At 46.9% G+C, this 12771-nt stretch overlaps 1 protein-coding gene across 1 annotated transcript; it reads right to left on the reverse strand.

Moving 5' to 3' along the window:
* Nucleotides 1-470: 470 nt before the first annotated feature.
* LOC117862103 (nucleobase-ascorbate transporter 2) lies at nucleotides 471-5309 on the reverse strand. The gene is made up of 14 exons (XM_034745613.2): nucleotides 4859-5309; nucleotides 4346-4456; nucleotides 4149-4246; nucleotides 3494-3670; nucleotides 3296-3396; nucleotides 2787-2862; nucleotides 2255-2499; nucleotides 2069-2165; nucleotides 1880-1966; nucleotides 1714-1772; nucleotides 1530-1621; nucleotides 1376-1453; nucleotides 1091-1251; nucleotides 471-977 (listed from the first exon to the last, which is right to left on the reverse strand). Exons 2-14 carry the CDS (start codon nucleotides 4440-4442, stop codon nucleotides 765-767), a joined length of 1581 nt encoding a protein of 526 aa, XP_034601504.1. The 5' UTR covers nucleotides 4443-4456; nucleotides 4859-5309; the 3' UTR covers nucleotides 471-764.
* Nucleotides 5310-12771: the final 7462 nt, after the last annotated feature.

Genomic DNA, 12771 nt, shown 5'->3' on the forward strand with positions numbered 1-12771 from the left:
TTAATTAATGCAGTAGATTGCATTGTCATCAGATTGCTACATCAAAAATACTTTAAAAACATCGTAGATTTAGTTTATCCTCATTTATTTTTGGAAAAAAAATCCACGGCCAGACTTTAAACAATAAAGTCAAAAGTTACAGTTGTTATATTTGTAAAAGGAGGGAGTAATATACATTTTACTAGCAATCAAAACGTTAAGCAACTCATTTAACAACTTTTCAACATGTAAAAAGACTCCCCGGCTACTGTGACATGTTCTCTGAATGTTCGACTTGCTATGCTAGTTCCCATTTGAATTATTCAGACTTTTAGTTCCCATGTAATTGAGCTGCTATATGCCTACAAGAGCCCATCTGAGTTAATCATTTCCTTTTTTAAAAAAAAGACTTATTAAATGTATTTTTCCTCCATGTACCCAATGTTTTTTTAGTTCTGATAACTGAATACTGCTAAATTCACACAAGAACAGGAAAGCCAACTCAAAATAATTGATTCTTATTGCTCATCTCCAACCAACAACTGAAGCATGCACAACCACCACCGGAACCTCCCAGCACAACCAACAAATCCTTGCTTTCTTGCTGGTAAGACGGCAGTTTCTTATCATGCCCAGCATTTCTTTGCTCTAGTTCTACCTCTACTCCTAACTCTCTCTAATCTCTATGGAAGCCAAACCATAATTACAATGATATTGGTAGCTAAAATCGCTCAACGGTTGGCTTCTATTCCACTTAAGTCCTACTGCCGACGCAGTCACCCAGCTTATGATGGTGGGAAGAACCGGTTGAGGTTGAATGGCAGGTTGTAGAACTCCTCATTCCGGCTGTCACCGCGGAACGTCCTGAACCTCGCCCACCAAGGCATCCCGCGGTCCTTCGCCCTGTTTCTCACCTCCAACGTGTTGTCGAGGATCACCGAGATGATGAATCCTACGGTTGGGGGTGAGGAAAAGATGGTGTTGATGAGGTCATTGAACTGCACATTGCACAGAACAGTTTAGTTCAGTTCAGAAAAGTTTTCTGCGTCCATTCATTTTCAGCTTATACAAGGTATTTACAGCGAGCAGAAAAGGGCTACATAGTACATACCCATCCGGCTCTTGTGTGTGCTGGGCTATGCTGAGCGCTTATTGTAAACTGGAAGAAGTACTCTGGGATGGAGATGCCAAGGAAGAGTGAGATGCCGATGATGAAGAGGTTGCGCATCGAGTTCATGTTTGTGAACTGCATAAAGGAGAGCCCCACAGCACCTGAAAACAAAAGAGAAAACAGAGGCCTTAGAGAGCTAAAATCTTGTGAAATAGCAAAACCAATAACAAATTATTAACAGAAGAGAGAAGTTTTCTTTTGACATCTGAAACTGAAAGTTCGTACCGACATAGCCAAACAACACGCAATATATGGCGGCAAACAGTGTGAATGGGATCGATGCGAAGAGCGCTCCAAATCGCCCTGAAATTATGAAATGTGTTCAGAACCAGAGAAAGATTGGTGAGTATATTGAACTATATTGAAAAAAATATTCTACCTAGGATGGAGAAGAAGATCATGAAACCAGCAGAGATCTGGATCACTCTTCTGCTACCAATCCTGGTTGATCCTAGGAGACCGACATTCTCCCTGTTTTGGGCAAAGTAACATACATGAAGTTAGGCCTGGCATGACACTCTTTATCTGAAAGCAAACTTGGTGTGACAGATTAACACACTTACACAGAGACTGTAGAGCCGCTCACAGTACCAAATAGACCGTCAAATAGCAGACCAATTCCCTGAATTTTCACATAAATCAGCAGAAAGAGGAGAAACCAAAAATCATCTTCTCAATAGAGGAATCACCAAATTTCTCATTGTTTCCTAGTGTGTGACATTAACTGACCTGCCATCCAATGCCCCTGCTCAGGACAAACGGTGGTGGTGGCGTCGCACTTGCCAACCGGGCAGCAGCCATAAATGCTCCAGTAGACTGCAATGTTCAAAATATCGTCAGACAAATCAGATCAGCATAATGTTAACTAACTGCATTGTGTATGCTACAATAAATCACATAGTAGTAATGGAACCTTACCTCTATTAAGGACACCAGCACGGCAGACATCATACCGAATGAATGATCTGCACTGAACGTCGGTGCACCCCATTGCAGTGGGTATGGAATACTGATCCTGAAGAATATTTTTGATCAAGTTATTTTGAAGTGTGAAATAGTGAGAGGAAAACGGAGCACTGGTTAAGGCATTACTAATCTACTGACCATGGTGCAGTTGTGATGAGATTGGCATGGTTGGTGTGGCAATTGACCTGGGTGAGCAGCGAGCTATGTTTGTATGCCCCGCTCACAGTGAGGATGTGGGCATATACCCAGACAAGTGCAATGGAGATGAGCACCGAGAACCTCTCCAAAATCGGAAAATGGCGCACTGGCACATGCTTCAGATATTGGGAAAGTGTCACAAATAGGACGAGCATCGGAAGACCAATCTCCACGCATTTTCCAATCTAAGAACAACAACTCGATTGATTAGCATTAGGGATGAGAAACTCATGATACAGTATAGAAAGAATACAGTTAAAATGCTCAAGTATGCTAGACATTAATTCAAATGGTTCTAATGAAGTTGTTGAAAGATCCCATGTAAATATAAATGGTTCTAATGAAGTTTTTGAAAGATCCCATGTAGGAAGCATATATTATGACAGTACAAGCAACATATTACCGATAATGAGCATATAAATTTTCAGGAAAAATAACAATTCAACAAAGTGATAACATTTGTAGATTTTACCACTGGGAATCCTCTCTCAAAAAGGCCAAGCCCCGCCAGTGCAATCACTGGAACCATCCCAAGTGGGCTGAAGAACCTGCAGCATGGACATCAAACAACATTTAGATCCTTATCGTCAATCTGAAGGTTTCAGGCATTTGCCATTACTTTTGGCTAATTTGCACCCATGGATTACTATATTTCCATATTGCCTTTTCCCGAAAGTGATGCCCACTTCTCAAACCAAGAAAGCATAGTGGATCATCAAAGGACCCAGGGCAAGTATAAAGAATAAACAGGATATAACCTACTGATTGATCATGTGCCCCTATTGTCAACACATGTCATGCCAAAAGTTGCACATACAAAAAAAGGACTGTTAGAAAGCTCCCTTAATTGACCAAAACACTTCTCAGTTTAATGGGCACTTGCCCATACAAGTCAAGAAACACTAAATGACACGGACAAGGAATATTTGAACAATTGGATCACATGAAAATTCAATTTGAACTGGAGGGACGTGTCTGTACCTGGAGCATACCCCCCATAACTGGCTGTAGCCAAGTATTATTTGAATGCAGGAGGATATTATCAGGGCCCCCTGTATGGCTCTCATTGTCATTTTGAACCTCTGCAAGAAGAGAAAACATGTTAGTTGTGGGCTTGTGGCATTGAGATGAATTGTAATATACTGATTAGCTGAAAGGGCAAAATTGTTTCATGCTTACTGTATGGTCATCAGCAATTTGCATCAGTGAGGGGTCACTGATTATTGATATGACCGGGATTATGAATGCATATGACCCACCGATGATGGTAGGTAGACGAGTTCCAAACAGAGTTTGGAGCATTGTATTTATCCCAGTCACAAACAGCACTGTCTGTACCACCAATGCCTTGTCATGCTGGAAGTAAACAAACAAACATGTACCAATCAGGATGGACTCTATCACTAAAATAGTAGATAAAAAGATCATAATCCAAAAGGATGAATTCTGTATACACGCAAGGGATGAAATAGTGTGAGCACATTTTCATGGCACAAGATAGATATATCTTTAAACATAAAAGATGCTAGATGGAACAAGAGACAAAATTCTTTATTAGTTTCAAACAACAGGGGAAACAGAGCTGTTAGTTCTGTAACAATAAACTCAACCAGGAAAGCGCTAAACTACATATCAAATGAAAATAACATGAGTCATGCTGACTTCAAAGACAATGCTCTCTGTGCTTGTAACTGACATGGCCAGTGTAGAATCAGATCTGAATATTGAATTCTAACATTTTGTTTCAAGATACAGCAAACGACATAAGGCAATCAGGCACGACATGAGATCATCTATAGGCAACAACGATATTAAACAGTGAAGGGATTCTTACGGCATTTCCTCCCATGAGGGGAACCAGCATGGTGGGGATCATCACTGCCGTCCCAAGGCAAAGGATGAAATGCTGGAAGCCCAGCACAACAGCCCCTCCTGCGCCATACAGGAAACACACAGATTAGTTCCAGAAAGACAGAACACAGTTAGATGAATGAATCCTACAAGCCTAGGCACTTGAGTAGTACTAGTTACCCCAGGATGGATTGGAGTCTATGCAGTACTCCATTCCTAGCAGCTGGTCCATGGGTGGGTGGCTCATCTCCTCTGGCTTCATGTCAGTCATCTCCATGGGAGGCCCTTCCCCTGCTTTGCCAAAGATGACGAAAAGGAAAACAGCCTCAGGATTTATTCCGTAGGGCAGTTTAGTGAGGTAGGACAGCAGTAAAGTTGCAAGTAAGCTTTAGTGAGCTTTATGGTCCTAGAGCATCAGATGCCACAGGAATTCATTCCCCAGAGAAATAAAGGCCCATTCTTTTTCCACAAAGCTGCGGGAATTTTCAGATGTACAACAATCTGGAAGGGTTGCAAAACAATCCTAATACCTCTCTAAACATGGAATTAGAATTGCGAAAATATGTTTAACGAACGATCAAGAACTTGATGAGCCTGAGCACAACAGAACGGACACTAAATCCACAACGACGGGGAACTTATCAACACGTAACCAACCAAGGGACCGAGAAAAGAACAGCACAAAATGCTCACCAAATCCCGTTGAGAAATGCTACAGAATGCGCTAAGAAATCCCCAAAAGCAGATGGGCCGAAATCGCCTTTGAGAGCGCTCCTGAATGCTGCGAAATGCCCTCAGATCCACTATGATTCGAAGCAAAACCCAGGACGGGGCTGGATTTATAGGCCTCGGGTAACGGAAACCGCTAATCTTTTGCTGCCAAAATTTTGCAAAGATTTAGAGCGTATGCAGAGGGGTTTAGGGGAGGGAGCGTCTGCTTCCGTGCGGAGCGAAGAAGAGGAAAGCTGGGGGCAAAAGAGGGATTACAAAGCTGGGGCATAGGAGAGGGGAGAGAGGGGAGCGGTCACTTCATTTCATCGCTCTGCCCGCTGTCTCTCATATTAACGCAGTGGCTTCTCTCTCCTCTGCCTAGGTAGGGAATAAATTGGACAGAATGCTTTCCTTGCCACGGCAGAGACTGCATGCGTCGGTAGGATTGCAGGCGGGGCGGGTTCTTATACGAGGCCGCGAACCCGCCCCGCAATATTGCTCTTTGCGATCTATGCGGCCCAGCAGCAAATTGTTTGCGGCCCACCCTTACCCGCATCACCAAAGCCACTGGACAAAATCAGAATCCCGCAGGAACCCGCAAAGCTCCCAAACCTAGCACTCCGCCCCTCTCCTCACGCCGCGCCGCCACCACCGTCACCCTCCTTCACGTCTCCGTCCCTCTCCTCCTCGCGGCGCGTCGCACCGCCACCGCCCCTCTCCTTCTCCTCACACGACTCGCTCTACCCTGCACACCCTGTTGCCGCTGGCCCACCCCGGCCGCGGGCTCGCCGTTCCCATAGCGCTGGCCACGCTGCGCAGGTCATCTCCACCCCTTCTCGTTGGGCAGCACCTGTTGGAATATATGGGCTTAGCCCAAATATTTATTCAATTAAAAGAATTAAAATCCCACTAATAAATACTAGAGAGGTAAGTGCTTAGTACGGGGATTTGAAGAGGATCTTTACTGACTTAAATGGTGAACTTTGAGTACACCTATTGCGAAGTCAATAAAAGAGATTGGCGTGCTACATGCGTGTGTGCTCGCTCGCCGGGCCAGGGCGTGCTGAGCCGAGCCGAGCTGACCGAAGCGACGTGATGCGGTGCGGTGAACCTTTTGCCGGCCATCAGAGTCATCAATTGAGAGTATTCATTCCAGTAAAAGGTCATCAGAGTCATCAATTGAGAGTATTCATTCAAGTAACGGCTAAGGAATAAACTCTGGAATATTCCAACAGCTACTGGTTTGATTGCTATGATTGATTGCCGTGAATTGATTGTGTTTGATGATAGGGCTGAATCGCAGGTGTCCAGGTTCATCCCCCCTCCCTCACCGCTCAGCTATATAAGGTTCCCTTACTCCTCCTCCCAGACTCGCACCAAGTAACTCTGGAATATTCCAACGGTTACTGGTTTGATTGCTGCGATTGATTGCCGTGAATTGATTGCGTTTGATGACAGGGTTGAATACCAGGCGTCCAGGTTCATCCCCCCTCCCTCACCACTCGGCTATATAAGGCTTCCTTTCTCCTCCTCCGAGACTCGCACCAAGTATTCCTTTCAGGAGACTTCTCCCTTCTCCCTCTGTATTCTGTTGCACATCTTTGCATTCCCATCGCCAGGCACTGCACACACAAGTTCTGGCGAGAGCAGAGCCTCCGAACCTTGCCTTCTGCCAGAGATCCTGCTCGGGATAGGCGGGCGATAAGGTTTTTGGGGAGTGTTTAATGTGACTGCTCTCTCTCTCTCTCTGTGTTCGTCTGCAACATCTACGCAACTGCTACAACGTCTACTTCTGGGTGGCTGAGAACCTGTTCGTCTGCAAGCCGCGCTGATCGACTACTTCCTACTACTTCCCGGAGGCCGTTCGAGGGACTGCACTGCATCGATCTCTTCCGGCATCACGTCTGTACGACTACATCGACTGAGACCATCCCACGATTAGTATGACTAATCCAGATGGTAACGGCGCATCCGGTGCCTCCGGCACTGGTCCCGCCCAAGGTACATTCTAAATCATTTGTGCCTATTCTTATTCCTGTTTATTAGATATTTAAACTTGAACACTGGCACATGTTATGCTATCACTGAATCACTCAACATATTCATGATAATATTTATGTTTAATTTTGAAATTAAAATATACTGAAATAGGCCTAGTTTTCTAACAATCCAAAAACCTTATTTTGTTAATAGGCTTTTGGTATCTAGTTTTGCTACGTCCATTATACCAAACGTATTTGATGGTTCCAATTACAAGCGTTGCGTGAGAGGCTTACATTGTGGTTGAAAGCCATGAACGTTATGCATGTCGTAGCCAGAAAGCTCGAGGGCAGTACCTCGGAGGATCTATGTGCCTTTGATCGTGCTGACAGCTTTTTCCGTGGTGCCATCATAAGCATTCTAGCTGAAAATCTTATTGACACGTACCATTATTTTTTGTGTGTGCGTCGTCTTACTAACTTCGTCTTCCATTCACTACAAGAAATCTGTTAATCTGTGACAGACCAAATCCATCACAGATCGCTGAAAAACCGTCATAAAGCAGCGTCTGTGACGATTTCAGATAACGTCATGTATTGAGCGTCACAGATTAACGCAGGTGACGTATTCATCGTTTTCATCACAGATCAGCACAATCTATGATATTTTAAAACTGTCACAAACCACCCTCAGGCCCGTGCAACCCAGCCCAGGCCCAATGTTTTGTGACAAAAATAAACGTCACAGATGGTTGCCACGTGGCGGCCAACGTGACTGGTGATGTGGATAATGATGATGATGTGGAAAGCGCCGATGACGTGGCTGCTGATGTGTATGCCAACGTGGCTGCTGATGTGTATGCTGACGTAGCTGCTCACGTGGCCGCCGACGTGTATTTCAGCCCATAAACATTTCAGCCCATCAAATTTCAACTCACTCAAACAGTCAGCCCATTTATAATAGCAACATTTAAACTGAAAACACATAGTACATTTTTAGCCCATTTATCAGAATTACAGCATATTAGATCAGCATCTCATAATTAAAAAAAAAGATTCAACATCTCAGGTTACATTCATAAGCACATCACAAAAGATCATTACATTATGTTTTCATCTTGCATCCACTAAACCTTCTCGTCAATAATCTGCAACCAAATCGGACGTTCAGGTTGTCCAAAACACGGGTAACGTTGAGAAGTCGTGGATCGTCAGCAGGGATTTCTCATTCCTGTATTTGGAAAAAAAAACAAGGAATCACGGACAAAATTAGAATCATGAACAGGTTAATCAAATAGGTTGACAAGTGCGAAACACAAGTGTGAAAGTTGGCATACTAGTTGAGCATCAAGGTATTTAATCAAACAGGTCATGTGTATGCATATCATACTTCATAGGATGTTAAGTGCACAACATCCTAGACTAACTTGCCTTTTTTTTAAGTTCACAGTAAAACTGCAGAGGGTTATAGATGCTGATGAAATTACAATGATCACTGTATAGACCCACAATATGTTAAGTGCATGGTAATGTGAAAGCAGAAGAAAGTACTTTTAAAGCACTATGTTATATCTCGATCAGTCAAGGTGAGAATTGAGACTAAGCATCTAGGTGTCATAATCATGTAGGCCTGTGGAGTATAACAATAGTAAACAAGACTGCATTGCAACCAGCAGCCAAGGCTATGTTCGGCTAGCTGCTTCTACTGCTGCTGCGGCAGAGAGCACGCTGCAGCTGCTTGCTCGCTGGAAACCCTTTGCAGCCAGCCAAACACAGCCCAACTTTCTACGCTATCATCACTATACCTGAAGAAGTCCAAGTGCATTGCACGCTCTGGTAGCTGCACTTGCTGATAATGTTGGGGATGAAAGTGCAGGATAGACTAACACAATTTCCTATTTTTTTCAAGTAGACAAACATACAAGTGAGACCAAAAGGCTGACCAACAGCTCAATAGAAGAACATATAGTAACAAATCTAACATAGTCGGATCAGCTTAAGAATGAATAGACCAATCATGATTACACTACAAGATAGAGTACATTTAACAGCCCCCCAATTTCACAGCAATTGCATCTATCTGCAATTACAGAACTCCAGTACTATATATGCAAACATTCACATAGAACTCCAGTACTAAAACATTCACACAGAACTCCAGTACTAATACATTGAACCAATGAAATTTGCTCAAAATATTATACATCAAACAAATTAAACCATTCATACAAGGGGCAGAAAATGTACCATAGCAAACACTACCAAGTTATAAACAGTACACCAGAACTACATGTGCAATCTAAGTGATCAATTAAGGTATTATTGACATCATCAGAAATGAAATAGAGGGAGAGAAATGGTCATATCAGGCTAAGCTTGGTCCTCTTGGATTCGAGCTTCTCCTTCCTTGCCTTGACATATCAACATATCAAATAGTTTATTCTCAAGAGGTCTATAAATAATTTATTTTCCACTCAACATATCAAACAGTTTATTCTCTTCATCTAAACAGTTTATTATAGCAATTGGGTGGGGAATTCAGATCCTAGGAGCTCCAATCGGGCAGCAATTCGCCGAATACAGATGCATGTGGCAAAGCAGGAGCTCACCTGATGGATGGAGTCCTCCTTGGTGGGGAACTGCAGGGGACATCGCGTGAAGGTGCAGTCGAGGAAGAGGTAGTTGATGTGGCGGGCGAGAAGGGGCATCAGGGCGCTGAGGTAGTCCAGCATGAGGCGGCAATCGCCGGTGTGGAGGATGGCACTGAAGGGGCCCTCAAATAGGAACATCATCGAGTGAGGTCGGCAGATCTGGGCAGTGGTTGGCGTCGAAGGCGGGGAGGGGCATGTCGTTCACGGGGAGCGAGCACGCCACAGCCGGGCCCGCGTTAGCCGCCGCCACCGTGACACCCGCGGCGGACGCCTCGTCGACGGCCATCATCGAGCGAGGTCAGCGGATCGGGGTTCGTGGCGACTGAATCTAGGTGTGGCGACCGGATCTAGGACCAGAGGTGGGGAGGGAGGCACGGCCGCCGGAGGTGATGAGGGAAAGGAGAGGAGGCACGACCGTCGGAGCTGGCGAGGGAGAGGAGAGGAGGCGCGGCTGTGACGACCGACCCATAAAAACCTTCCAAGTTAATCTTAATCGGAGCCCTTGATCACAAGTCATCTACCTGGTTCTTACCGCGCCTGAGTGCTCAGCCTTCAGCCGATCCCGACCCCGGAGACCCGATCCCTCTCCGTTTCCCTCCTCTCCCGACCCCGATGAGCTCAGCCCACTGTCGAATCCTTCTAAATCTTCCTCAAACGTCCGTTCTATCCACCGGTGGACCCGCGAGATCTTTTTCCCCAGATCCTCCGCGACAGGCGCACTCGAGTTGCATGCCGCTTCAGAGTCTCCCTGCCGCGTGGCTCGTCTTCTCCGACGCCCGCCGCGCAGTTTTGTCTCTGGCTCGCGACCAAGTGGGTTCTCGTGCCCCCTTCCCCAATGGCAACGGAAGCCCCTCCGCAACCTTTCTGCAGAGCTTCGCCTCCCGCGCCCATCATCACGCCGCCAGATCCCGGCCCCAGAGCCCGATGTCGCCCGTCTTTTCTGTCACTTCAACCACAGTCGCGCCGCCTGGTCTCCGCTACACGACGATCCCTCCATCGCCAACCCCGACCGCGGCAGCGACAGCTCCTTTCCCCGCCCTGTCGGCAGTCGCCCGACAATCTGTTGCTCCGCGCTCGCCCGCGCGCCCGCGGCTGCCTGTCTTCTCACCTGTGCGCCCTCGATTCTAGCGCCGTTAAACCGGTCGCTTCTATCAAATCTTCCGCACGACGACGCCCGCCTTCCGCCAAATCTCAACCACCGGTCTACCCGCTCCTACGCCGCCCTGACGGCAGAACCCAATGATCGCTGGCGTCACCCCCGGAGTCCTGCACCACCGCCCTCGTCGCTCAATCGCCGCCCCGGCAGAGCACTCCATTGCTTCTCCTCGGCCTTCGCGCCGCTTCCCTTCTCTCTCTCTCTCCCGCGCTGCTTCCTTTCTCCGCTCCAGCAGCTATAAAAGGAATGCACCAGTCGCCGGAGTCTCCCTCCGCCATTGTTGCCTTAGCCATTCTCGCGCTCCCTGCTCAAGCTCCTAGCGCCACCCGCCAAGTTCTTGAGGAGCTCTTATCTCAGATTCTCCCTTAAGTTTTCTCCAAATCGCCCAGCCGCTTGCCCCTCCGTGCTACGTAAAAGCTTACTTGTGATCTGCAAGAAGCACCGCCGCCGCCGGAGCACTGCCAGTCTTAGCCTTTGTTCAAAGCCTTAGTCCCTCCGCCTAAGTCTGCCTCTTCCCGACCCCAGGCTTCCTTTCAGGAAGAAGGTGAGTTGCCGACCCCAGTCCGCTTCGCCCGACCCCTCCTATCCGCCCGACCTCGGTTCCGTCTCGCCCCACCCTGTCTGTTTCGCCGACCCTTATCCGCCTCGCCCGAGGGTTCGGCTATGATCTTTTCCTCAACCCGAGGGTGTATGTGTAAAATTTGGGAACCCTTCCGCGCTGTGTCTGGGAATTCCTAGTATATCACATCCTCTAGTTCAAGGATCAGATCATAAGTTCCTTTCCGACCTTTGCCTCTTGATCATCACCCGCTCCCTTGAACCTCCCCACCCTCCTGCTCTTCGTCGCGAGTTTCTGGGCTCAGGCGAGCCAGTGTTGCTGTTGAAATAACCGTCTATGCTAACTTTTGCATTGCATTCGTGTAGAACTGCACCTTGCCGACGGCTTCTATGAGCTACACCCGGCGCCCGAAGAAGAAGCTGTAGCTGAGCTCCTGCCCGCTGAAGCCGAAGTTGCCCTAGAAGTCGAGCAGTTTCCTTCCTCCTTGCTTGAAGGCAAGCCCCAGTTGCATGAAAACCCTATGTGTTTTACCAGACTTGCGCATGCCTTCTGTAACATGCTTGTGCATTTACGTATAGGAGTTGTTTGAAGCCCTAGATGCATAACTTAGTTATCCCCATGATCTGAGCACTAGCTGTTGGACCGAGTAGCTGCATTGCTTAACTAGGTGACGGTAAAAGTCGAGTGATTTCCTGTCACTCCCAAGTTATAGGAGTTGCATGTCTACCCTTTCTGTTATAACCATAAGGACGATGGACGGGGCAGGGTCTTGGTAACTCTTTGGTGGTCGGATGGTTACCCCGTCTGTCTATGAAAACTTGCTAAGGCCCGACAGTGGTGGTGTTCGTGATCAAGTGTTTGAAAGTACTAGCCTCATACTTAGTATGGGATGAGGAAGCCTAGTACCGGATTGAACCTAGACGTGAGCGGTCGCCCCATTGTTCTTGGAACGGAGTTTCCCCTGCTGAATGTCGCACGTGGTGGCAAGCGTGGTCACAGGACGGCAGAGGCCGGGTCTATGGAACCTTGCACCAAAGGAAATGGGCCCGACACGGGTTAGGGGATTGATGGGGAAGGCCGACACAGGAAGCGACCTCCGGGTGCGCGGATGTCGTGAGGCTAGGTTCACCATGCATGGTTAAAAAACTCGAATCGATTCGTCTGCCTCTCACAGTTTGAGATTGCTTGATCACTATGTCACCCTGAGTAAATGAGGAATCTGATGATGGCAATGTTTGTTGTTATATCTACAACTCTTGTTTGGTTCTATGATTGCTTAGAATAGGTGGCAAAACCTAGACTGGTAAATGAACCTAGAATCGGAGCTAAAACTTGAAAATAGGGTTTTACGTAGTGCTTTTGGCAAACAAACCCCTCAGCCAAAGAGCCTTGCATGTCTAGGAGTGTGGAGTACTTTTACTCCTATCGGTTAAGTCTTGTTGAGCTTAGCAGCTCAGCCTTGTTGTGGCTCCTATTTTTCAGGTGAAGTTGCTGCTCCCGACCTCTCTCTTGCTGGCGCTTGGCCGCCCCAGCTCCCGCCGGGCTGGACG

This window comes from Setaria viridis, chromosome 6 (assembly GCF_005286985.2).
Source record: "Setaria viridis chromosome 6, Setaria_viridis_v4.0, whole genome shotgun sequence".
NCBI lineage: Eukaryota > Viridiplantae > Streptophyta > Magnoliopsida > Poales > Poaceae > Setaria > Setaria viridis.